Here is a 27220-nt window from a genome sequence, read left to right as displayed (position 1 = left end):
TCAAAAGCAAAGTCTAATCTCGGGAGGCGGCGCCCTGTCGTCTGATGCGGCTCTCTTTGCATCCCGTCCTCATGGTGACATGGCTGACCGTGCGTGAGCGAGCCAAAAGAGAGGACGGGGAGGGAGAGGGATAATACCTTGTGAATGCATGAATGTAGTGCCTGGGCTTAAAGTGACTTGAGGGCGAGTGGCACACGGGAACAGGGAGAGCGCATGTGTCATCAAGCCGGTCAACTCGCCCCCGTTGACTCCCGCTGCCCCCCTCAATTGTCCTGCTGAACAGCATCAAGCAAGTCCGAGGGGATACAAAGCCGTTCTTTAGGACTGAGACGTGTGCCACGGAAAGAAGATGCTCAACAACATCACAACGGATGGCGAGGAAGGAGAGGGGAGTCCTAACAACCAGGGTGAGTGACGCTGGTGAGAGTCCTGTGAGTGCGCACGTGTATATATATATATATATATATATATATATATATATATATATATATATATATATATATATATATATATATATATATATATATATATATATATATATATATATATATATATATATATACATTTTTTTTGTTAAATTAAATATTATTATATTATAAATTATTAAATTATTATTTATATACATACACATTATATATATTTATATACATACACATTATATATATTTATATACATACATACACATACATACACACACACACACACACACACACACACACACACACACACACACACACACACACACACACACACACACACACACACACACACACACACACACACACACACACACATATATATATATATTTTATGTATATATATACATACACACACACACACACACACACACATATATATATATAATTATTATGTTTTCCCCATACTTCATCCAAAAAATGAATGGGCCCTTACATCATGTCTATTTTTCTGTATGCGGCCCTCAGAAAAAATAAGTCTGCACAGCCATAATGCAAACTAAAGCATGTGCTGGAGGAGAGTTAATCACATGACTCAAAACGAAAGTACACATTTGTTTTGTAAAGTAGCAACTGACCTGGTCACGGGTTCAAGCACATCACACCAGGTGCAGTGACATGCGGGTGGATCGCAATCAGTCTTCGGAGGAGTAGCCAACACGTGATGAATCCCGCCAGGGAGAAGGCCCTTGATTATTTCCATTCATTCCTGAGTAAAAGAAGCAGGAGCGATAAAAAGTCGAGACGGATCCCACGAGAGGCTCGGGTGATTGGTTGCAATCAATAAGATTGACTGGAGCGACTGCACGGTTAAGTAAGCAATTTGTCAGAGCTGAACCAACGGCACTTCAACAACCGACTGCCAAACTTTCATTTTACCTTGACTTCACCCTCAATTATGCTGCTATGCGATACCAGATGAATGGAACACCTACCTGTCCATCCATAATTGCACATCATTTTATTTAAAGATACTTGTGGTACAATAGATATTAAAAGTCTACACACCCCTGATCAAATACCTCTTTTATATAATGGCAAAAATGAAAGCAGAACAAATCTTTATTGAACATAATAAAGCAAAAACCTGAACAAATGATTTCTAGCGAAAGAGTGAAAGGTTGTGGGGTTTATTTTTATTTATTTTTTTTGCTAACATTCATTTGGAACTTTATTTGTTTTTATTTTCACTTTGATTTATTTTTAATACTGGCTGCTGTGGTTCTCAATACATCGGAATGACCTCAAGGCTAAAAAAAAAGTTTCAGGATTCAAAATAGTGGAGTGAGTGGAGGTTAAGGCCAGTGAACCTACAGTATATGGCAAAACTCCAGACGATAACACAAAAAAAAAAAAAAAAACAGGTCCAAAATTGAACATCACGACTGCAAAACTTGACCTTTCACAAAAATTATAGATCTTATTGAGGAAATAATCCTCAGTTTTTTTTTTTTGTTGTTGGATCACCAATAAAGCCGTAGTCCGTAAGAACCTTCATTTTAGTGTATTACCAATTTTTCAAAAGGTTCAAAGCCCCTCAAATTATCTGCAGCAGCTTGTGGAAGAGAGCAAAGGTCATTTCAATGACAAATATTTGTCAACGTTTATATAAGAGCATAAAATGGCAGCATGTGCACTTAATGTAGGATCAGGGGTGAGGCTTTGCTTCACTGTTATGCAACTCATGGAAATGAAGAAATGAATTGAAAATATATTGTATACACAAATGTTTCCAAATACCGTTTTTTTCCATGTATAATGCGCAAAATTTAACTCATTTATTGTCCTAAAATCTGGGGTGCGCATTATACATGGGTACAAAAAAAATTTTTTAAAAAAATGTTTTTTTTAATTCGGATATGATACGGAGGCCGCCATTACAGACCCATTTTTAGGGTGCGTATTATACATGGGGGCGCATTATACATTAAAAAAAACGGTAATTATACAAACACTAAAGTTAGAGTGAAATACACAGCCATTTTCTTACACAACCTACAGTTTGCTACCACCCGCTGCTTTAATAACCTCAATGGTCTGAAACCGTTTCCAGGATTCAACTTTTATTTCAAGGAAACAAACTCGCCAGGCTGTCACAAGGCTATCCACGAGCATGTGAACAGGAGTCCATTTCTCTGATTGCCCAGTAATAATTTTCATGAATGAGGAAAAAAAGCCCCATCAAGCCTCATCACTGTACTTGACCCATTTAGCTCAATGCTATCAAACAACGCTAACCAGCACAAGCTAACGAGTAGCATCTGTGTCCCAGTGTTACAACATTAACGAAATGGATTTGAAAATTACCCACACATGTGCTCAAACATTTTAACAACAATTACAGGTTTATTTTCTTTAACCTCTGCGATAAAAGAGTCATAAAACTGCTGCTTACCAGAGGTGTCAAGTCCGGGTCAAGAAAATCAAAAGCCAGTTTAGCCACAGGTGCTTGTAATCAAGCTAGCCAGCTGGGAATGCAAAATTTCATCATGGAATGTGCGGAGAATAAATCCTGTCAGAGATGTTCAGTAATCCTCACAATGTGTTTTATTCCCTCTTCAATGTGTCAAATCGTGACTTTAATCTATGTCGAGCGAGTAGGTCAGAAAGTTAAAGTAAGATTACAGAGGTCTTGACATATTCCCTTCATTTACACAATCCATTTCGTGTATGGTGGATTAAAATTTGCCTCACAGTTTTGAGGTTCTGGGTTTGAATCTCGGCATGCGAGGTTGCGTTGAAGATTATATATATATATATATATAGATAGATAGATAGATAGATAGATAGATAGATAGATAGATAGATAGATAGATAGATAGATAGATAGATAGATAGATAGATAGATAGATAGATAGATAGATAGATAGATAGATAGATAGATAGATAGATAGATAGATAGATAGATAGATAGATAGATAGATAGATAGATAGATAGATAGATAGATAGATAGATAGATAGATAGATAGATAGATAAAATAAAAAATGGAACGACTCATTCATTTAAACCACTGGTGTCAAACTCAAGGCCCGGGGGCCAGATACGGCCCGCCACATCATTTTATGTGGCCCGCGAAAACAAATCGTGCATCATATTCGTGTGTCATTACTAGAATTGTAAATTGTCTTCACTTTTAATCAAAAAAAAAATTCAAATATTGTACCGGTTTTAGTTGTTTGTCAGTTTGTTTCGTAGCTTTTACTGTATATATTATTTATACATTTATTTGGGTTGACTCATAATGGACTTCCGAAAAAAATGAGTTATATAAACAAATTGCCCAGTCATAAATCATGTTTACTTCTGTGTTGTCACTTGGGTTTCTGTCCTGGTTTGTTTCAGTACTTGAGAATATGGCTTGGCCTCGCTTATATTCCAAAGTCGCTCCCAAGTCTCTGGGATCACTCATCTGAGAAAGTTTGTCTGCCATCCAGAAGGAAAGCAATGATAATCCTCACACTGAGCTACGACACCAGCCATTTTGCATTTCAATGGTTTCCATTGCATGACAATATTCTCTCAACAGACGTGAAATTCGATGAGGTATTTGTGGATCTGACGTCACTGATCTAATATTGATGTAAATCAAGCTTGCCGATTGGTTCATTTTTTGCTCACATGCAAATGTCGAATTTTACTTTACCCTGCGGCCTCGGGCAGCTGCTGGATAATCCCCCCGGGCCGACGTCCTATTAAGCTTTTAAAAGCTGGAATAAAATGTCCATTTTGTAAGCGCCGTGTCAGATGAAGGTTACAAATCTGCATCGCATTTTAAATTCAAACCTGCGCTATCACAGAAATTGTTTTAACTTGGGGCGCTCTGGACTTGGTCAACGTAAGACCATGTAAGGTGTTGAAGGAGCATCCTGCTGGAACAGAAGATGGCAAAGGTCCATCCTCCCACTTCATATCGTTCATGGCTGTAGACTTGATTCCAATTTTGCAATCTTCGTTTGTCGGCCGCTCACAAGCATTCCTTCCAACCTAAAAGCCAAAATAGGATTGACAAAAGGCAGAGATGAAGTCAAGGTCATGCGCATGAGAGCGTAATCAATATATATTATATTCCTTCCATTTAAAGACATATTTGTCATTGATTGGTGTCTCAGGTGATGGAAACCCCAAGGAGAGCAGTCCTTTCATTAACAGCAATGCCTCTTGTGATGTGGAGAAGAGCCAGCAGTACGACGGCAAGAACATGGCCCTCTTTGAGGTCGGAGACAATTTTGGCCCGCAAAAGTGTCACCTGAGAGCATACATGGATAGCCGTGTGTGTGTGTGTGTGTGTGTATGCGTGTGTGTGCTTGCAGGAGGAGATGGACACCAGTCCGATGGTGTCCTCGTTGCTCAGCAGCCTCGCCAACTACTCCAACTTGCCAACGGGGAGCAAAGAGCATGAGGAGGCAGAGAACAATGAGGAAGGCGCACGTCCGTCCAAAAAAACCGTCAAGGTAGAGAAGCGAATGCAAACCGCACAGCGAGAAAGACAAATCTAAATTTGTTAGTTATTAAAATGCATTCATTTTAATATTTTTTTATTTTTCGATTTTTTCATTTTTTCATTATTTCATTATTTCATTATTTATTTATTTATTTATTTATTTATTTATTTATTTATTTATTTATTTATTTATTTATTTATTTATTTATTTATTTATTTATTTATTTATTTATTTATTTATTTATTATCATCATTATTATTATTATTAAAAAAAACAAAAAGTGACCATTATTTTCCTTTCACGTTGTTTGTGTTTGTCAGGCGCCACAACTGGGAACTCTGATGGGTGTTTACCTGCCATGTATTCAGAATATTTTCGGCGTGATCCTCTTCTTGCGAATGACCTGGATGGTCGGGATTGGAGGCGTGCTCGGTTCCTTCATCATCGTCTTCATGTGTTGCTCCACAGTGAGTGGACGTGCACATCGAACATTCTTAAGCACGAAATGATCCAATTTGACTCAATTGATTAAAAAAATTATTTACTGACTTGAAGTTATGTATTTTATGAATTCATCTATGTCTGTGAATTTTAGGCCAAAATATTCAATTCACATTTTTTGATAAATAGAAACTAGACACATCTCACCACTTCAGTTTTGTAAAATTATTTTTTTGGCTGAGCTACTGTCAATATAAAATACGTGCCTTGGCTCAATATTGATCGGCAAACACTGCTCCACATTTGGGTGATTCATGTCAGCTTTGAATAAATCATTTGGATTTATAACAGAAGCGTGTTCTCGACACAAGATGACGTTTTAAGCTACCGTGCATGATTTTAACGTGCATCATCCCGATGCTGAAGGTGACCTGCTAAATCCGGATGTAAAAATATATTTCGCCACTAAAGCCAGCAACAAGCCCACCGTGTCCTTCTGCTACTTTGCATCTGTCGCAGGCTGCTGGTGTAAAATGAAGGTTTTTGTTTATCTTCTATAAAGTTCTTGCAAAATAGCAATATAACTGAGCATTTCCTGAAATTCCACTCAAATCCTTGCAATCCAGGAAACGTTGAGAAAAGAATGTCTCCCGCAATGTCTGCGGTGGATAGAAATGGATTTGTCGGGAATTGCGAGAGCAGATTCACTCACGTTTTCTGTTATGAGTTACCAGCAAGCATTATTACCGTTTTTTTCCATGTATAATGCGCCCCCATGTATAATACGCACCCTAAAAATGGCATGTTGATGCTGGAAAAAAGCCTGTACCCATGTATAATACGCACCCAAATTTTGACTCCTACTTAAGTCCGTAAACGTAAAATGATTTCAGAAAAAAGATCATCTTTTGGAACAACCGGATGTTATTCTGCCGGTCAGTATCACTGCGCATGCGCTAGCAAAAAAAAAAAAAAATTCTCATTTTTTTGTACCCATGTATAATGCGCACCCCAGATTTTAGGACAATAAATTAGTTAAATTTTGCGCATTATACATGGAAAAAAACGGTAGATAAATGAGCAGAGTAAGCTAGACAACAGAAAGGGGTAATTAGTCGGTTAATTGTCATCAGGGGCGGAACTAGTGAAGGGGGGGCCGGCGGGGGCACTGCCACCCCACCCGCCAAAATCAACATCATCGGTGTTTTCAAAAAATGTTTAGGTTTGTAAAAAAAATAAAAATTTTGAGTGCCCCCTGAGATGTCAAAGTACTTTCCTTGAATCGACTTGTTCTTCTTGCTCCAATTAAATTATTTTATTGTGTTTCAGACGATGCTCACGGCCATCTCCATGAGCGCCATTGCTACAAACGGAGTGGTCCCGGGTGAGAAGATGTATTTGAAATGGCTGCTACGGATTTCACTCTGACTGACTGAGTTTTTGTTATCCTAGCTGGAGGTTCCTATTACATGATCTCCCGCTCACTCGGGCCTGAGTTCGGTGGAGCTGTTGGGATTTGTTTCTACTTGGGCACCACGTTTGCCGGTGCCATGTACATCCTCGGTTGTATCGAAATCTTACTGGTAAGTCAGCAATGATGATGCTATGATCATTTGTAGGAGAAAATGACCTTGTGCCACCTTTCTCCTCCATTCGCCTTGAACCATCTTCCCATCTGTCAGATTTATATTATTCCTCAAGCAGCCATCTTCAAGATCGAAGGTCTGGAAGGTCTGGAAGCAGAGGCGGCCCTCCTCAATAATATGCGGGTGTACGGAACCATTGTTCTAAGCTTCATGGCTCTGGTGGTGTTTGTGGGGGTGAAGTATGTCAACAAACTGGCGCTGGTCTTCCTGGCTTGTGTCATCCTCTCCATCGTGGCCGTCTACGCAGGAGTCATCAAGACCGCCATCGACCCGCCGGTCTTCCCGTCAGTCTAATGGACATTTGTGATGATGGATTTTGTGCGAGCGTGTCGTCCATCTCCTTGACTTTGCCTGCAGGGTTTGCCTCCTGGGAAATCGCACTCTTGTCTCCAAGGGATACGACGTCTGCGCAAAGGTGATTGAAATGGACAACGAGACGGTCACCACCAAACTGTGGCGCTCCTTCTGCGATTCCGAGAACATCAACGCTACTTGCGATGACTACTTCAACGACAATAACGTCACAGAGATACAAGGCATTCCGGGGGTCACCAGTGGGATCCTGGCAGGTGACAATTACCCCCCGACCCCTCTCCAAAAAATTTTTTAAAAATCCAAATAAGGAGCTTTGTTCATTCCTCTTCCAGAAAACCTGTTTGGTAATTATTTGGAAAAAGGGATGATCGTAGAGAAGAGAGGCTTGGCATCCCAAGTGGACCCTGACAGTTCTCCTTCCGCCACCAACCGCTTTGTGCTGGCGGACATCACCAGTTTCTTCACACTCTTGGTGGGAATTTACTTTCCATCTGTCACAGGTTAGACGCATATTCATTCATATTAACAGATAATTTGAACAGAAGTGCGAAGTATAAAGTGGCATATCTTGATTTTTGTGATGGTCCAATTGTTGTTTAGCGTCTTTAGGAATTTGGCAGGTTTGGTGGCTGAATTTTAAAATAGCTGGTCTAAGTTGTGGCGCAGGTTGATCTTAAAATTGCATGCCATGGCCCAACATGCAGTACAAACCCAGTTTTTTTTCTCAGGTATCATGGCCGGTTCCAACCGCTCTGGAGACCTACGTGATGCTCAGAAGTCCATCCCCATCGGCACCATTGCAGCCATCACCACCACATCTACTGTTTGTATCCTAAGCAGCCGGAGTTTATTGTTGTTATTCGCTCAACATTTCAAATCATATATTCCTCAAGAGACTTTTGAATCAGATATTTCCTGTGTGGTGCTCTTTGGTGCTTGTATAGAAGGTGTGGTCCTGAGGGACAAGTACGTGGCGCTTGTTGGACGCAGTCCTCCAAAGTGGAGGTAAACCCGTAAATCTTTTGTCTTCACCTTTCAGGTTTGGCGAAGGAGTCAACGGGAACCTGGTGATTGGGACTCTGGCATGGCCGTCTCCTTGGGTTATTGTTTTTGGATCCTTTTTCTCCACCTGCGGAGCGGGACTACAGAGTCTAACCGGAGCGCCACGCCTCCTCCAGGCTATCTCCAGAGACGGTATCATCCCATTTCTTCGAGTGAGTAATTTGAGGTCCGACACTACGATGTTTATTCTGCGAGATACGATTTTCCAATGTCTCGTTATTTATCCCTGCAGGTGTTTGGACACGGTAAAGCCAACGGGGAGCCCACCTGGGCCCTCCTTCTCACGGCTTGCATTTGTGAGATCGGCATCATCATCGCCTCTCTGGATGCCGTCGCACCCATCCTCTCGATGTAATTTTGTCTTCTCGAAAAACATAGAGCACATAGTTTGTGCTAACCAGGTCATTTTTTTCTTTTTCAGGTTCTTCTTGATGTGCTACATGTTTGTTAACCTTGCCTGCGCGCTGCAAACTTTACTGAGGACACCCAATTGGAGGCCCCGTTTTAAGTTCTACCACTGGTGCGTTACATGTTTCAAATTGATTACAATAGTATTTGAGTTCTGACAAGAATCTGCCCAGTGACAAGGCTACAGTGGTCCAAGGTCACATGGGATTTAGTTACCAAGCCGTGAGCAAAATTCCAACGATAAGAACAATTTGATGAAAAATGCAATTTATTTTTCCCCGCAGGGCTCTGTCGTTCCTGGGTATGAGTTTGTGCCTCGCGCTTATGTTCATCTGTTCCTGGTATTATGCCATGGTTGCCATGGGAATTGCCACCTGCATCTACAAATACATTGAATTTTGTGGGTAAGTAAAAGCTACCGTTCAAAGGTTAAGGGTCACTTTGAAATATCCTTATTTTTTTAGATAAAATCTCTATTTTTTTCAATGAGGATAACATTAAAGTAATCAGGAATCCATTCTATACATTGTTAATATGGTAAATGTCTATTCTAGCTGGTTTTTAATTCATTAATATCTATTATAATTCACGATAATTATAATAAATACAGTGACCCCTCATTTATCGCGGATAATTGGTTCCAAAAACCACCCGCGATAAGTGAAATCCGCGAAGTACAGTCACCAACAAGAAGTACTGGGCAGGCTAACGAGTTAGCGGAAAGATGCTAATTCGCGATCGTGCTAACACGCGAAAACGGACTTCTAAAGGAATGTAAACGAAGATTTGGAGCAATACTACATACATTGTCCTAAAGGTTAGACAAACGTTTCCTCAATTTAGAAGTTTTATTTTGACTTTTAAATGTTTTTTTAATTTGGAAAAAAAATCCACGATGTAGTGAAGCCGCGATAAACGAAACGCGAAGTAGCGAGGGATCACTGTATTGATATCTACATGGATGTATAAAGGCCCATTTCCTTCCAGTGTTCTAATGGTCTATTGTGTTAGCTAATTTTGATGATTAGAAAATCCTTGAAAACCCTTGAAACCTCTTTTATGGAAAACACTAACTTGTCTGGGTGACCCAAAACTTTTGAACAGTAGTGTCTGTGTCTTCAATCAACCTTCTCTACACTCTCCAAACGCCATTTTACATTTCATTGACTGGGAGTTGGAAACGTCCGTCATGAAATAAACACGCTAAACGAATAAATGACTGTGTAACAGCGCCGAGAAAGAGTGGGGCGACGGGATACGCGGCATCTCTCTAAGCGCTGCTCGATTCGCTCTCATGAGGTTGGAAGAAGGTCCACCACATACCAAGAACTGGAGGTCAGTCCCAATCAAGTTGGCATCATTTGGTGAGAATGATCCTCAATGTGTTCATCGCTCCGCCCAGGCCTCAGATCCTGGTCCTCGTCAGCATGGACGCCGAGCAGAATGTCGAGCAGCCTCGTCTGATCTCGTTAACCAATCAGCTGAAGGCGGGGAAGGGCCTGACTATCGTTGGGACCTCGGTCCAAGGAAAGTTCCTTGACAACTATACAGAGGCCCAAAGGGCAGACCAGGTCTTTGTCACTCAAGACACATCCCAGCAAGTAAACACAGAATCTGTCTAACGTAATTTTTTTTTGAAGTCTTTACGTAAGCTGATGGAGACAGAGAAGGTGAAGGGCTTCCCCCAAGTGGTGGTGTCCTCCAATCTGAGGGATGGGACCTCCCACCTGATCCAGGTTGGAGGACTTGGTGGCTTGAAGCACAACACCGTGATGGTCAGCTGGCCACGTAACTGGAAACAACCCGAGTTCCAACAACAATTCCGAGATTTCATTGGCAAGTCGAATTCCGAGCTTGAACGTTTCGGAACTTTCTGGAACGCCATCTCCGTTTGCCCAGTTGCTCTTCATTGCTGTCTTTTCCTAATGTTTCTGTGTAGAGGTGGTCCGGGAGACCACAGTAGCCAGCTTGGCCTTGTTGGTTCCCAAAAATATCTCCAGCTACCCGTCCAACGGCGAGCGCTTCACCGAAGGCCACATCGATGTGTGGTGGATCGTCCACGACGGAGGAATGTTGATGCTTCTGCCCTTCCTGCTGCGTCAGCATAAGGTGACACATGCAAACCCACCATTTTTTGTAAGGTCTTCATCTGGCACTCTTCTTTCTCCGCAGGTGTGGAGGAAGTGCAAGATGCGCATTTTCACCGTGGCTCAAATGGACGACAACAGTATTCAGATGAAAAAGGACGTTCTGACGTTCCTCTATCACCTGCGTATCGATGCTCAGGTGGAAGTGGTGGAGATGGTGAGATGGTGGTCTTTGTTTTTTTTGTGCTATTATATTGTCCTCATCTTTCCACTCGCCTTCCAATCCTAGCACGACGGCGACATCTCAGCCTACACGTATGAAAAGACGCTGGTGATGGAACAGCGTTCCCAGATCCTCAAGCAGATGCATCTGACCAAGAATGAGAAGGAGCGAGAGGTAAGACAAAAAGCTTTTTTTTTTTGTGTGACTTCAATGAACTGAATTGTTAGGCTGGAAAGCTTCCGTGGCATTGCTTCATATCGTGACAGATCCAGAGTATCACGGATTCGTCTCGCGGGTCCATCCGGCGTAAAAAATCCTTGGCCTCGCGTTCGCAACACAGCACCGACGAAGGAGCCAGAGTGGCCGAACATCCGGAAGAGGAGGTATAGATGATCTTCTAGCTGTCGGTTTCTTTTTTTCATTGGGTGCGTGTCCCCACCAGGCGCAGCTGATCCACAGTAAGAACCCCTCGACACCGGCCAGCCCCACCGGCTTGACTGCCCCTGCCGGAAGCACCTGGACCGATAATAAGGGCAAGAATCCGGAGGCGGGCAAAGACCCATTCAGCATGAAACCGTGAGTGGGTTGTCATAGAAAGTCAATTGCCGACCTTTGTTGAATTTGGACTTCAATTTTGTAATATGACAACTTTTTATCTTGGAGAAATTTTGACTTAATAATAATAAAATAAAGACAATAATAAAAATAATAATAATAAAATAATTAAAAATAATAGAAATAATAATAATAATAATAAAATAATTAAAAATAATAGAAATAATAATAATATTGACAATAATTTAAAAAAAAAAAAAAAATAATAATAATAATAATAATAATAATAATAATAATAATAATAATAATAATAATAATAATAATAATAATAATAATAATCGTTGTCATCGAAAGTCAACTGCTGATCTTTGTTGAATTTGGACTTCAATTTTGTAATCTGACAACTTTTTATCTTGGAGAAATTTTGACTTAATAATAATAATAAAAGAATAAAAATAGTAATAATAATAATAATTTAAAATAACAATAATAATAGAAATGATAATAATGATAATAATTAAAAATGATAATACATTTAATTTATAATGATATTTAGATTTCAAAGAAATCTCAAAGGACATCAATTTCAAAACATTATTTGTCTAACCCAACATGACATACACATACATAAATTAAAATTGTAGTGAACTACACATCCATTTCATTTTATAAGCATTATGCAATAAATATTTGATATTTGACTTTAATTACATCCCACTTGAAACGTTGGTTAAAATATGAACATTTGTGGTGAAAGTCATAATTCCAACACACAGACAAGTGATTGTCTCAAAACAGTTCAAATCGATCTTTGACCTCCATATCCCTCAATGGCGCTGAATGAATCCACACTGGTCACCTTACGCCATTTGGTCCCTGTTAAGCCTACGACGGAGGCCAACCTCAATTCGGTATCTCAGCTTCTCTTCTTTATATTTCAACCATTATTTTCTCCCATGCCGCTGCAGGGAATGGGAAAACTTGTAAGTATGAGCGTATCCCACCGAGACCAATTCAATCCCAATGGCCGATGTACGTTGAGTGTTATCCTCCGTCTCAAGGAACCAGACGGACGTGAGGCGCATGCACACAGCGATGCGACTCAACGAGGTCATCACAAAGAAGTCCAAGGAGGCAAAGCTCATTCTGCTCAACATGCCCGGGCCCCCGAAAAACCGGACAGGGGAAGAAAATTGTATCCTTGCAGGGTTCTACTCTGTTCTTCCATATGGATGGAATCAGCCTTGACCCAGATTGCCTTCCAGACATGGAGTTCCTAGAGGTCCTGACGGAAGGTCTCAATCGGGTTCTACTCGTCCGCGGAGGAGGACGTGAGGTCATTACCATCTACTCCTGAACATCCCGAATATATTTTCCTCGAGTTCTGCCCTCGCAAAACTTTCCTCAAGGATGAAGCGCGCAGGCGGCAATTTCTTTACCGCTCCCGTTCCCGTTCCTCAACGACGAATGTTTGGTCTTTTCTCCGATACAATCGTGTTGTTTGAATGTTTTCAATATTTAGTCATCTAAAAATGTTTCTTCCTTTTTGTTGTCTTGAAAGGTTCGTATGGCGGCACACAAGTCACGTGACAATAGACACAACGTGAACTTCGTAGTCGTTTACTATATAGTCGAGAGTTGGCAAGCGGTCAGACAGCGTTGTAAAGTTTATCGATAAAACCTGACACACTGATTAAAAATCAACAGTCGACAATATTAATAATGTCGTATTATCTGAAGGAAGGTCATTTTTTGGTAAACTTTGAGCTTGCGATATCAGAATGTTGCATCACATTGCCGTGTGTGTGTGTGCGTGCGTGTGTGTGCGTGTGTGTGTGCCCAAGTGAGAGAGAGAGAGAAAACCCGTTGTGTACAGAAAAGTAAATTGTAAATAAATAAATACGTCATGTTAGACTTAGAAATACAAAACTGAGTGTGTGTCAAATTTTTTTGTGTTATTTTATTTAATTAACAGTTATTGAGTTAAAGATGAAGGAAAGGAGTACAGTCATTAGATTTACTGTGAAAAAAATATTAAAAGTCTGTTTAATGTACAGACGTATTTTTTTTTTATTTCTTTTTTTTATTGAATTTGACTTTTTTCTTTGTATTGAATTTGACTTAAGGTTCAAATGGGGTCGAATCAACTCCGTGATACAAAGTGGGAATTTTGTTAAATACAGAGTTTGTAATAAAAAACTACTGGGTTAAAAATTGAACTAACCCCGTCATTTAAACGTCCCAACTTTGGGTTGTATTGCAAAAGAAAAAAAATCTAAATTTTTAGGATGTTTTTTACAATTTTTTTTCTTTTTTTTTTTTCCACAAAGAAATCTCCATAAACAAGCGTGTAAAAAGTGCAGCCATTTTTATTAGAGGGAGTCAAAGTTCAAACTCCTGAATAGCTGCACTTGTTTGAGCAGGTGCCGACTTGAACGTTGTCCTCTCTTATCTGCGCTGACGATCGTCCCGGCTTAAAACGAAAGAAGCGTCATTCCATCCAAGACCTCCGACGATGAAAGCGACGGGCGCCAGCGGCCTGCGCTTCAGGCTGCCCGTGTTTGTTTTTGCGGCCGAGGCCATGATGGTGGGCCTGTTTGCCGCTTTTGTCACCTACGACCCCCACGCCGATGCCAGATTTCAAAACAACCAAACCGAGCCCATGGACAACGCGTTATACAAGGATTATCCTTTTTTCGCCGACATACAGGTGATGATATTCCTGGGCTTCGGATGCCTGCTGGCCTTTTTCCGACTTTACGGATTCGGCGGGATGGTTTTCAACTTTCTGGTGGCTACCTTTTCCATCCAATGGGCCATTCTGGTGCAGGGCTACTTCCAGTTCAGCCACGACGGGAAGATCCAACTTGGCGTGATCAACCTCATCAATGCGGAGTTTGCCTGCGCGGTGGTACTCATCTCCTTCGGGGCAGTTTTGGGGAAGACCAGCCCGCTGCAGCTGCTGGTCATGGCTCTGCTGGAGGTGCCGGTATTTGCCGTCACCGAATGGGCGGTGCTAAAGTATCTGAAGATAAACGACGCTGGGGGCTCCATCCTGATTCATCTCTTTGCTTGTTATTTTGGCTTGGGGGTCACCTTTGTGCTGTACAGACCAGGCCTCAACGAAGGTCACGCCAAGGAGAACACCAGCTATCAGTCGGACATCTTGTCTCTGATGGGCACCTTGTTCCTCTGGGTCTTCTGGCCCTCGTTCAACTCGGCGTTGACCCCGAAAGGCGACGACCAGCACAGGGCCGTCCTCCACACTTTCATCGGCCTCTGTTCCTCCACCATCACGGCCTTTGCGCTCTCTGCGCTCCTCAACAAAAAGGGCAAACTCAGCATGGCCGACATCCAGAACGTGACCTTGGCCGGAGGGGTGACAGTCGGGGCGTCCGTCGATATGATGATTTCGCCCGCAGGAGCGTACGTGCTGGGAATGCTGGGTAGCATCGCGTGCATGCTAGGCTACAAGTACCTGAGCCCCCTCTTGGCACGACGCTTCCGAATCCAGGACCAATGTGGAATTCATAATTTACACGGTCTAACGGGACTCATATCTTGCGCCGCTGGTATTTTTGCAATAATGATGGCGAGCGAGGAAGTCTACGGGCCGAGTTTGTATGACACTTTTAGGCACAGAGCCCCAAAGGAGGGGGACCCCAAGTTGCTTGAGCTCCAGGCATTAATTCCCGGTCTGCAGCCAGGTTTGGGTCGCAGCGCTCAGGAACAGGCTCTCTTCCAGGTGGCAGCCATCTTCTCCACTATAGCAGCGGCAGCCATCGGAGGCATAATCACAGGCCTAGTTCTGAAAATCCCTTACCTCACCTCACCTTCGGATGATTTATGTTTTGATGACCGAGTATATTTTGATGTGCCGCTTTACTTTTACTCACCACTTAAACTCAGTAAAGACACAGATAAAGAGGAAAGTGTTGCCTAACACACAGTACTGTTATTGTGGAAATAATGATAAAGAATTTGTAAGTGTGCAAAAAAAATAATGTTAGGGCATGAAAAAATATACCGTATTTTCCGCCCTATAAGGCGCACCTAAAAACCTAAAATTTTCTCAAAAGCCGACAGTGCGCCTTATAGACCGGTGCGCCTTATATATGGACCGAATTCCTAAATTTAAACTGGCCCGAAGCATTGTGTCATGAAATCAATCATAAGTGGCCCGCTGAAGACTATGAATCATGACTCAAAAAGACTATGGATCATTATTTTATGATTATAAAGTAATTTGTTCCGTCTGAAGTTGAAATAAAAAAGATAAAATGGAGAATGATTTGATTTGGATTAAAAATCTGACATGATGCATTAACGGTGCGCCTTATAGTCCGGTGCGCCTTATATAAGGATAAAGTTTTAAAATGGGCCATTCATTGAAGGTGCGCCTTATAGTCCGGTGCGCCTTATAGGCCGGAAAATACGGTATATATATTGCCGTAATAATGTAATATTTATTTTCAGAGTCATGCTAATGTGTTAGAATAAAATTGAGACAATTATGCGTATGAGTATTCTGTTTGTCGTAGCGACGTGTCACACATTTGGATCGTAAAAAAAGAAATAAAATGAAGACGTTACTATGTGTCCAGCTGTATGTGCCCGAATGGAATGCTTCCTTAATGCGATTATGAAGGAGTAAAACAAGAAGCATTTGGGCCAGATTGTAGTTATTTGTTCAGTTGCTTCGATTTACATAATTACACCCCAGAATTTGATTGGTTTCTTTTAAAGAACAAAAGTAAATGTTTCATCAAAAGTCACAGCAGCTTTAGCAGCCAAGTGGAACTTGTATATGAGGCCAATGAAAAACGAACATGCTCGCTCTTAACTGCTTACTGGTGTCAGCATTTCTGAGGAATTGATGATATTGATGATATTTAATTAAATATCATCAATTAAGTATCATCAATTCCTCAGAAATGCTAGTCCGACTTGTGCAAAATGATATTCCAAAATGTGTCTAAATAGTTCCATCAAGTAACCATCCTGACGCAAGCTTGCCAGTTAATAGACACAACAGTGACATCTAGTGGCCAATATCCGTATAGCTGCAGTATAAGTCTCAAGAGCCATTAAAACGATACTTTGGTGGCTGTTTACAGTCTTAAAGTTCAACACTTATGACAGCGTGCGTGTGCACGTGAGTGCGTGCGTGCGCGCGTGTGTGTGTGACCAAAAATAAATAAAAAGGGGCAGAAAACAACATCCAGGCAATTTCCACAAATATTCATTCGGGCCGGATCTAAAACACAATTGGGGAATATTTTATCGTTGTCAAATTTCAAAACAGGTCAGATTTGACCCGATTAATCGAGATACGTTGATTTATTTTACATTTTATATATATATTTCATTTTAGAAAAGAGCCGCTGCTAAATGAACGAACGAACGAACGAACGAACGAATGAATAAATGAATGAATGAATGAATGAATGAATGAATAAAGCACCCCATTGACAAATGTGACGTGTGAGGCAAAAACGCAGTCCTATCCGGTAGGTGGCGGTAATGCACCAAACGTTGATTTACCAAGCGCCCAATAAACTAAAAACAAGGCGAAGAAGAAGCACGACGCTGAACAGGCCACGACCGTGCCTGTCTTCTCGTTTTTTTTTTTCGTGTACTAAAGCAAAAAAAAAAAAAAAGTCGTCTTACGTAAGGCATTCAATGAAATTATTTATGCCACTCTTAGTGGGATCCATCAAAGAGGAGCTACCCAGAAGATCATCTACGCTGGCGTTGATATTTTGACTTTTCCTCTCATTTTCACCAATTCCACACGGTAACGTCATTGTCTGCTAAGCGAGCTAGCCAACAGCAGTTAGCTTCTTGGTTTTTTTTGGTTTTTTTAACGAGCATCTAGAAACCGTAGAATCTTGTAAGCATTTACGCTAGCTGTGTTGCTTTCATCGCAATATACGTGTACGTTTATTCACATTGGTGTCGCTATCCAGTCGTAAACCAAAGCGAGGTCGTTGTCACAACGGGCCCCAAGCAGCTAATTAGCGTTAGCATCTAGCTACAACCGCCATTGAGCCTCTCTCGAATCTGTAGCATGTGTTCGGCGACGCATGCTCAACGTTCGTGTTTACTAAATGGATAGACATCGTTTAACGTTAAGCGCCACACCCTGATGTGGACTTTTTCGGCGTCTACAAGTAATATTAAATGAGTTGTGGTGCATGTGTGCAAACGAGTAAACGAACTTACTCTGCTTGTAGGATCGACATGGCTGATGATTTTGATGTTGAGGCCATGCTGGAGGCGCCCTACAGAAAGGTGGGTTGAGAGGTCAAAGAAATAATGTTCTTACTCTTGAGCCGTTCATAATACTGTGACCGTTTACATGAATGTTGTGTGGTGTGTTTGAGTAAAACCGCTGTAAGTTTATAAATAAATCCGCATCTATCTCTCTTTATAGACTCCCCTAATGAATATCTCACCTCTACTCCCATGAATCCATCTTTGATTCCACTGTGAACTGTGAAAAAAAGGAAGGTAGTTATTGTGCATATACTGCTGTACTGTGGTTCACCGTAGGACTTAAAAGAGATTCAACCTAAAACACCCAGGCCCTATTCGGTTACAACAAGGTCAATACCGATGAGCGATAGGCCCGTCTTACCAGGCCAGCAAAGTTGGCAGTATTCAGCTTTATAATGTGCAATTCAACAGAGGGTAAGATTGTATCACCGCCTTGAAACTTTCGGAAAGAAGTTGGTCGGAAGTCGTACACCCGTCCCTGTAAATCAGCAAAGGATTTCTTACGAATTGTGCCAGTTCCATCTTGATTGAATGTGTTTCTTTTGCTTATAAATATGAATACTGCCTCTTTGCCCCATTCAACTTGAACGTGTATCAGCATCTTCATTTTGCATGCTACACAACACCAGATAGCAGTGCTTTCATTTATAGAGTGGCTTGGCCGTACATTAGTCGAGACGCTATCAATGGCACACCTTACGATAACAGTATCTTGTGGAAGATTTATTTATTTTTTTCCTTTTTAAGTATCAATTTCTTTTTCTTGGGCGTCAATATTACTAAGAAGTGTAAATCCCTGTTTGCTTCAGGGCAAGATGTGTGACAGAGGTGGCATCGAGCTCTTACAGTCCAAGACTGAAAATGGGTGAAGATCACTGGACTGACACCAACCTCAAAGGATCTCTTTTAGCCCCCCCCCCCAACCCCCGCATCATGCGTGGTCACATGATTAGGCACAAATAGTGACATTGGTACGACTTGCAATTAAGGGGAAAGGGTTGAGAAGAGCTGCCAATTGTCAGAGCCTCCCGAACTTCGCTAAAAGTTGTGTTGGGTCCCCCTCCATCTTTGATTAAGAGTACTTTGCAGCCAAGTTAAGAACAGAAGGGGGTCGAAATTGGGGGGGGGGGGGGGTGGACACCTGTCCAGGCACAGCAGAAGGACATTTGGAATTGTTATTCTTAATTGTAATATTTCTGCATTTCTCTCTGCTCCCACCCCTCCCCCTTTTACCATGACGACTTGAAATGTTACGTCTGCGTCCTCACGATGTTCTTCTATCGGCCTTGCTTAGGATGAGGTCAAGTCTTCTCATGCAAACGGACACGATGGACAGAACAGGAAGTATGTCTCTCGCCTTTGCCGCTTTGAATTGACCGAGCGGCGGCGCGGCATTAACCCCATTCTCTGTCGAATGGCTCGCAGGAAGAGGCGGAGCAAAAGCAGAAGCCCGGCCTCCAAGAAAAGGAGGAGCCGGAGCCGAAGCAAAGACCGAAAAAAAGCCAAGAAGAGGAGCAGGAGCCGAGAAAGAAAGCAAAGCCGCAACCGGGAACACCGGCGCTCTCGGAGCAAAGAGCGAGCTGGCCGCTACAAAGCCAGAAAGAGCCCAATGTAGGTGACCGGCAACAGTACGGGTCGTAAAAAAAAAAAATTTGCAACTCACTGACATCTTCAAGTAGCAACTCTGACCGACATGATCTTCGTTTCAGACGGAAGCGTTCCAAAAGCCGCACTCCTCCTGTCAAGAAAGAGAAGAGTCCCATCAGGTACAAAGTCCTCCATTGTTTACGCTTATGCTCAGGTGGGCTTCAGATTTCCGCAGGAGTCGGGGGATTTTTGCCTTGGTGTCATCCAAGCCCGTGGCTCCTGTTTGGTATGCCGGCGCAGGAACATTGGTAGAACTCAAGACAGCCCGAATGATATTTGAAAGGCTGTAGCGAATTGAGGTTCTTGTGTGTTTTTAGACAACCTATCGACAACCTAACACCAGAGGAGCGAGATGCCCGCACAGTTTTCTGCATGCAGCTGGCCGCTCGAATCAGAGCTCGAGACTTGGAGGATTTCTTCTCGGCTATTGGAAAAGTGAGTTACCTGGCGTTTTAAATTTGGAGGGGGAAATTGAGGTCTGGAGCTTTTTTTCCTTTCGTCACGTAGGTAAGAGACGTGAGAATGATATCAGACCGCAATTCCCGGAGATCGAAGGGGATCGCCTACATTGAGTTTGTGGAGTCGTCTTCTGTGCCCCTGGCCATCGGACTGACGGGCCAGCGGCTTTTGGGAGTGCCCATCATTGTCCAGGCATCTCAGGTAGGGGGGGGTCCCACATGTTGCCGTCTCCAAAATGCTCCACGGACACGGCTAATATTCCACATGTGCGTTGGCAGGCCGAGAAGAATCGAGCTGCCGCAGCGGCGGCCAGTAATCTTCAGAAAGGCAGCGCGGGTCCCATGCGGCTCTACGTGGGCTCGCTGCACTTCAACATTACGGAGGAAATGCTGCGAGGGATCTTTGAGCCCTTCGGAAGGGTCAGAACGGACTCGGACGCACGTGTGAGGCGGAGCTTGGTGTGTGAGCAGATAAATGACGCTCCTTCTCTTGTGCCGGTGCAGATTGAGGGAATTCAACTTATGATGGACAGTGAGACTGGACGCTCGAAAGGATATGGCTTCATATCAGTAAGTGGAGGCCCTTTTCACACCTAGGACTTTCACATGTTGGTAACTGTGACGGCTTGAGTTTCAGAGAAACGTGCGCGGGATTGAGACAAAGATCAATACCGGTCTCCATTTCCAAGTTTGCAGATGCCGAGTGCGCAAAAAAGGCCCTGGAGCAACTGAACGGCTTTGAGCTGGCCGGCCGGCCGATGAAGGTGGGCAACGTCACGGAGCGCTCGGACGCGTCCACCGCCAGCTCCTTCCTGGACAACGACGAGCTGGAGCGGACCGGCATCGACCTCGGCACCACCGGGCGACTGCAGCTCATGGCGCGACTCGCCGAAGGTTTGAAATGCAAGATTTGGAGTTTGGGTTGTGATTTTCGCCTCGCATTGACTGCGTGTTTTGGTCCTGAAGGAACTGGTCTAAAGATTCCCCCAGCTGCTCAGCAGGCACTTCAGATGACTAGCTCGGGCTCTTACGGGAACGTGGCGCCCCCATCAAGTAAGTCACAATGACCGCTTAGATGAATCGGATCACACGATTGGTTGCTCACCGTGAAGCTTTTGCAGCGCCTACGCCAAGCCAAGCTTTGAACCTTCCCTCTCAGCCGCTGGCCACGCACTGCCTTCAGTTATCCAATCTCTTCAACCCACAATCGTAAGCCTGTCAAAGCGTCACAAAATATCGACAATGTCACCACCGACTGCTGACCTTGCGTTTGTTTTTTCTTGTTCTTCTTAGAGAAAATGATCCCAGCTGGGCCGTCGAGATCCAAGACGATGTCATTGAGGAGTGTAACAAGCACGGAGGAGTCGTTCACATTTATGTCGACAAGAACTCCGCTCAGGTGTGAATATTTTCTTTTCCCCCCCCCACACGGACTTACTGCACACACACCTCCATTTATGGATGAGACAAGCCAGGTGGAAAAGGTCTGCAAAAAAAAACATCCGTTATTTTACAAAAGAGTAAAAGCCAAGCTAAAGTGGCGTCCCACGGCAGCTAATCGACAATTAGCAGAAGTCATACTTGGTCAGCTTTGTGTTCGATTCTACAAGACATTTTAAACCGAGATGAGACAGTGCTAAGCCGTCCATTTTGTTTTTGCGCAGGGTAACGTGTACGTCAAGTGCCCCTCCATACCGGCGGCCATGGCCTCTGTAAATGCGCTTCACGGACGCTGGTTTGCAGGTACGTGCAGCGGCATGACGTTTGCATCCAAATGAGCGCAAGTATTCCCGACGGACACGTCTTTTCCCCCCCGTTTGTCTCGCAGGTAAAATGATCAAGGCGGCCTACGTACCCTTACCGACATACCACAACCTTTTCCCGGATTCGGTAACGGCAAAGCAGCTTCTAATGCCGACACGTCGATAGTGAGGCGTGCTTCCCATCTTCAGTGTAAACGTTTTTTTTTTTTTTTTGCATTGATTAAAACTGTTTATGGAAAGGCCTAATTGAAATTGTTTGGCTCAAGTTCATTTGTACGCCGTTTGCTTTCAACTGTGTGGCTGTGTGCTGTCAACTACCACCGAAGAAATCTACAGGTCTGTTCTTTTGAAATATTCCTGTCATCTGCTTGTTACCTTGAGTACATGTTGATTTAAAACAAATAGTGTGTTGGAAATTAGGGTCTCAAATACCAAAAGTATATTAATGTCTACAATAATGCTTTGTAACTTTTTACAGCCATAAATTCATTTTTAGTATGAAGGCTCTCAATAAACGTTTTCAAAACTCACTTGCTTGATGTGTTCTGTTCATTCAGGATTGCAATTGACTTCAATCCAAACTTTGAAATAAAGTTCAGTGTGGCTAGAAAAGAGTAACCGTGTACAGCTTGAAATTCAAGGATTAAAACCTGAATAGGTCGAGTTCCATCACATGTGTCCAACTCAAGAAAATATGGATATTTTGAATATGAAACACTATTTGAAACTGTTCCACCCGGACCTATCACCGATACAAATTGTACCTGTATTTTGTGATGCAATTAGTTATAAACAAAATTTCAAGCCATTGTCAGTTTTTGTTCATTTATTGCAAATGATCCCTAAATCGGAGTGAATTGTTTTACTTTTGAAACTCAAGTATTTGTCATAAATATCTGTTTAATAGAAATATGCATCAAATGTATCTTGTTTGGTTTGTTTTACACTCAGAGTGCTGCTGTAATGTGTTGAAATGACCCAAGACAGGTTTAATGCCTATATTGTGAACTTTATATTATAACAAAAGACGTTACAAAAAGAAAACAGCTTGCCAGTTCCAGCCCTCATACATTTTTCGTTCCGTTTTGAAATGAATTTTACTCCTCGAGAAACTTGTCAGCACCTGCGAAGAAAACTACAGCAGTTAGCTTTTAAATAAACATCCAGATGAGCAAACGGGCAAATCATTTGATATCAAAATTTGTTTTGAAGCGGACTGAATAAATAACATTCGTTGATGTTTAAGGAATTGCACAGAATTAGAATTAATACTGTATAAATCAGACATGAGGAGGAAGTGGGGGCGGGGTCACGTTAGCATCCATCCACTTTCACCGAATGAACATGGCTGACCTTAAATGATTCCTCCCTTTTTTGGGGAGCAGACCTTGGCCTGGTGAGCTTGCAAGACAGCAATGGCCTCCTCCACCTGATCCAAAAGAACCCAGAAAAGAACGTTTTGAATGGTGCGCAATCAGGGAGCAGTGCGACTTTTTTGCCTTGGAGTGAAGCGATTCCGGTGATTCCAGCATGTGGAGCAGCTCCGAGTTGTCGATCTCCAGCAGCATTCCGGTGATTTTTCCCGCCAAGCTTGGGTGAAGGGCATGGATCAGAGGGTACAGACGCTCACCTGGAGCACATTGCACAATATGCTGGAAAGCAATTTTTCTCCAATTCAGTCATTCACAAAATGCTGAGCAATTGATGGCGAGGAACTGGAACCTTTTCCCAATGCCAAACCAACGTGCTAACCATAATCCATCTTTTGTCATCCATATTTGTAGTGATAGCACATAAGCAATCACATGGCATTTTTGTTTGTCTATTAGCGATTGACTACCAAAAAGCTGCTTCTGGTCCACAAGCGGAGCTGTAGCCAACATTGAGGTGGTTAGTGGCGCCAGTCCTTGAGCATGCATGGGGGGCTCCAACACAGGGGCGGGAACAGCCTAAGGAAATTTGTACATTTTGTATTTGTGAACAGGTGAGACGAAGAAATGAATTTGGTTGATCGTCGGCCAATTATGGAAACGAGATGTTTCAGGGCTCGGTGACCTGTAGTCTGGTTATGGCTGGCATAGAAACCACCCGCTGTGGGTTCCGCATCGCCGGCGAGTACTTGAATTGACCGCTCCTTGACCCGGCGGACGGGTCAGCTCGTCCACATGCGGTCTGGGTTCCGATGTTATCTGCTCAAAAGAAAGGTGCGTTTAAAAGCGCCCCACCCGGCACACGGGAGATGCTGCGACCGACTCGTCTTTTGCGTGGAACTGCAGACACGCGGGGCCTGAGTCGAAGCCTGTCTCATCGTGGCGATGGGGGTGGAGCCCTGGCGAGGGGCGGAGCCGCCGATATACTGGGATGAGGAGTACGGACCTGAAAAGATGCGGGCAGCGGCGTTTGCGTCGAGCTGCGCCTTTGGCGTTTCACCAGCCCGAGTCGTCGCCTCACCCTGAACTCTCGGCGGCTGTCCTGTCCAGCGAGGCACGAATCTCATGTTGCTGACGGCGTTTTGCTCATAGAAGCCGCGCGTGGTCGTCTGCTGCGAGATCAATTCGGGTGAAACCACCCAAAAAATAACATCCAAAGAAACCAACGTGGGCCTACCTGCGGCACAGTCATGTAGTAATTGGTCTGATGGTAGGAATCAATGACGGGACTGTTCAAGCTCCTCAGAGTGGCCAGCCTCTGCATGTACTTGTTGGTGAGGATGGCTTTCCGTTCCTCCCGCCGCTGGGCCAGTGCCACGTACAGGGGCTTGGTGGCGATGATCCTTCCGTTCATCTCGGTCACCGCTTTCGTGGCCTCCTCGGGTGAAGAAAAGCAGACAAAGCCAAAGCCTTTGCTTTGGGAGCCGTCGGTCATGACCTGCGGTGAGCGAGAGGTCGAGCACAATAGAGGACCTTGGCACTTGGGTTGACGTACTCATCTCAGCGCATACCTTTGCACTGGTTATGGTGCCGTAGGGGGAGAACTCCTTCCGGAGAATCTCATCGTCGATGCTATCGTCCAAGTTCTTCACATACAGGTTGACACCCTGAAAAGAGACGGTGTGCCTCTATTTAACACGTCAAGTTAACGGCCAAGGCGGATGTGATGGCGATAAAGGAACTCGTCAACTGTACCTGATAGCGCTGGATGCGGTCCTGCTTGATTTGGTCAAACCTGCGCTTCAGCTCTCCCTGACGTTCCAGCCGCTTTTGAGCCCGTCCGACGTAGAGGAACTTGCCGTTGAGCTCCTTGCCGTTCATCTCCTCCACTGCCTGGCGGAAAACGAAAACGTTTTGCTTCAACAATCACACAGCAGCCGCTTTGCTTGCGTCCGTCGAGTTGTGGTTTAATCATGATGTTTCGTTTCATTTGGTGAGCTTCACTTTTATCACCTTTCACCATTGATTAGAGTCTTTCAAAAGACTGGATGCATCAGCTTCTTCTCATTTTCCTCAAAGCCACAGGTTAAAAAAAAAAAAAAAAAAAAAGGGAACTCTGGCAAAATAGCGACATGGAACCAGAAAAAGCAAATCGTCTCCATCCATCCATCAGCTAACGAGTCGAAATCTTGCTAACCACGTAGCTTATTATTGCAGTCTCACCATTTTTGCCGAGTTGCTTTTTCCCTGTTGACGTTTGAACATACCAGCACAATTGAACAACCAACCAAAAAGCCAGCGAGAAAGTAAAATCATGGACATGAACTGGCCACACAAACTCGCCACGCTACCTTTTGCGCATCCTCGTGGTTAGCGTAGTTGACGAAGCCGAATCCGCGCGAACAACCTTGCTCGTCCTTCATCACGCGTACACTCAGAGTCTTCCCTGAAAGAAGGCCTCCAGAGATTGAGCTCATTTAAGCAAGCGCAAAAGTTACTTTGGACCCTCACCAAATGCAGAAAAGTCATATTTTAGATTCTCATCTGTGTAGTCTTCGCCAAAGTTCTTTATGTAGACGTTGGTGAATTTCATGGCTTTACTGCCGAACTCCTGCTCTCGGTCCTTGCGGGACTTGAAGTGGCCGACAAAACTGAAGAGAAAAAAAAAAAAAAAAAACAGCCCGCTCAAAGTGAACTATTACAAAGCTGATAGATCAATGGAAGTCAGCTATTATTGTACTCACACTTTTCTATCATTCAACAACATTCCATTCATGGTCTTAATGGCGCGGTTTGCGGCTTCTTGAGTCTCAAAGTGAACAAAACCGTAGCCTTTTGAACCTTTTTCATCGCAAACAACCTAGACGGGAAAAAAAAAAACAGCATTTAAGACTTGGACAATTCATCAAAATTGAAAGGCAATTTCAATTTTAGCTTCTCTCCATTTTAAAAATCACAAAACACTTTAGGAACACACACAGGCAATATAACAATACTAAAGGGAACAAAATTATTTCCAATCTGTGAAAAATGCATTTCATTAATATAGCTTAATTGCAACATTTTGAGCTCAATGAATAATCGCTTTTGTTAGTCGTGACAATCAAAATAATTGCGACTATTATTTATTCCAATATCGCCCAGCCCTACAACGTATCAATTCAACCCGGCACTCACCTTGCAAGACAAAATATTGCCAAAGGCTGAGAAGGTATCATATAATGCCTTGTTGTCAATAGTGTCATCCATGTTCTTGATGAAGATGTTGCCCACGCCAGACTTTCGGAGGCCCGGGTCACGTTGAGACCACATTATTCGGATCGGGCGTCCCTTCAGAACATCGTAGTTCATTGTATCCAAAGCACACTCCGCTAAAAGTCCAAAAAATGTTGGATCGAAATGACATCAAATACTGAATTTGCAAACCGTTTGAATTCAGTATTGTTTTCAGACATTTCTGTCAACTTCATGGCTTTGTTCTTAAGAGATTGTTAAGGAACTAAGAAGAAAATTAAAATGGAACTTCACCATCCGCCGGTTGCTGGAAGTTTATGTAAGCGTATCCCAAGGACCTCCGCGTGATGATATCACGACACACACGGATTGACATGATTGGCCCAGCAGGAGAAAACTTTTGGTACAGCATGGCCTCCGTAACATCTGGATGCAGGTCCCCGACATACAAAGAGGCGAGGGGATAAGTCGGTCCACTGTTGTTCATTGTAGATGTTGGCTGGTTGGAGAGAGGAGGAGAAAAAACAAGCACCCAGTTTAACAGCCACATGCGTTTTAGTCAAGCAGAAGATTTGGTGACACACAAGCAACATGTCTTTATTTTTTTTTTCATTAAAAAAAAAAGGCGAATAACGACAGCCTAACAAAATTAAGTTGTAAATAAAGTAGATTCAATGTGATATTTTGATTAGCCTGTTTTTCTCCATCACGTGATCGCAAACATCCATTGTCATCAATATCCATTTTGGCCTCTTTTTATACTTTTAATAACTAAAACTAATGATTGCCTTTTGTCACCGATATTGGCCTAA

General features: G+C 43.0%; 4 protein-coding genes across 4 annotated transcripts; 3 read left to right on the top strand and 1 right to left on the bottom strand.

Moving 5' to 3' along the window:
• On the top strand, nt 1-13519 carry slc12a5b (solute carrier family 12 member 5b). The gene is made up of 25 exons (XM_061270223.1): nt 1-407; nt 4588-4691; nt 4789-4929; nt 5241-5387; nt 6691-6745; nt 6814-6944; nt 7044-7291; nt 7365-7576; nt 7655-7822; nt 8051-8149; nt 8231-8288; nt 8362-8536; nt 8617-8735; nt 8806-8904; nt 9077-9196; nt 10023-10127; nt 10195-10363; nt 10433-10628; nt 10732-10901; nt 10965-11096; nt 11169-11276; nt 11369-11485; nt 11545-11678; nt 12719-12852; nt 12923-13519. Exons 1-25 carry the CDS (start codon nt 350-352, stop codon nt 13012-13014), a joined length of 3291 nt encoding a protein of 1096 aa, XP_061126207.1. The 5' UTR covers nt 1-349; the 3' UTR covers nt 13015-13519.
• A 531-nt stretch (nt 13520-14050) lies between these two features.
• Nucleotides 14051-15857, top strand: rh50 (Rh50-like protein). Its single transcript, XM_061270248.1, has one exon. It carries the CDS (start codon nt 14173-14175, stop codon nt 15598-15600), a length of 1428 nt encoding a protein of 475 aa, XP_061126232.1. The 5' UTR covers nt 14051-14172; the 3' UTR covers nt 15601-15857.
• Nucleotides 15858-17223: 1366 nt separating this feature from the next.
• On the top strand, nt 17224-22334 carry rbm39b (RNA binding motif protein 39b). The gene is made up of 15 exons (XM_061270233.1): nt 17224-17454; nt 17894-17951; nt 19231-19280; nt 19362-19547; nt 19646-19702; nt 19901-20018; nt 20091-20243; nt 20321-20461; nt 20546-20611; nt 20731-20935; nt 21008-21094; nt 21163-21250; nt 21335-21440; nt 21706-21784; nt 21870-22334. Exons 2-15 carry the CDS (start codon nt 17901-17903, stop codon nt 21968-21970), a joined length of 1488 nt encoding a protein of 495 aa, XP_061126217.1. The 5' UTR covers nt 17224-17454; nt 17894-17900; the 3' UTR covers nt 21971-22334.
• Nucleotides 22335-22622: 288 nt separating this feature from the next.
• Nucleotides 22623-26901, bottom strand: LOC133146474 (embryonic polyadenylate-binding protein-like). The gene is made up of 13 exons (XM_061270262.1): nt 26703-26901; nt 26352-26545; nt 25919-26034; nt 25686-25825; nt 25526-25620; nt 24930-25067; nt 24746-24841; nt 24412-24672; nt 24058-24346; nt 23860-23993; nt 23645-23753; nt 23304-23434; nt 22623-23233 (listed from the first exon to the last, which is right to left on the bottom strand). Exons 1-13 carry the CDS (start codon nt 26893-26895, stop codon nt 23159-23161), a joined length of 1971 nt encoding a protein of 656 aa, XP_061126246.1. The 5' UTR covers nt 26896-26901; the 3' UTR covers nt 22623-23158.
• Nucleotides 26902-27220: the final 319 nt, after the last annotated feature.

This window comes from Syngnathus typhle, linkage group LG2 (genome assembly GCF_033458585.1).
Source record: "Syngnathus typhle isolate RoL2023-S1 ecotype Sweden linkage group LG2, RoL_Styp_1.0, whole genome shotgun sequence".
Classification (NCBI taxonomy): Eukaryota; Metazoa; Chordata; class Actinopteri; order Syngnathiformes; family Syngnathidae; genus Syngnathus; species Syngnathus typhle.
The sequence above is the reverse complement of the archived record's forward strand: the minus strand, read 5'-3'. Positions and strand labels throughout refer to the sequence as shown.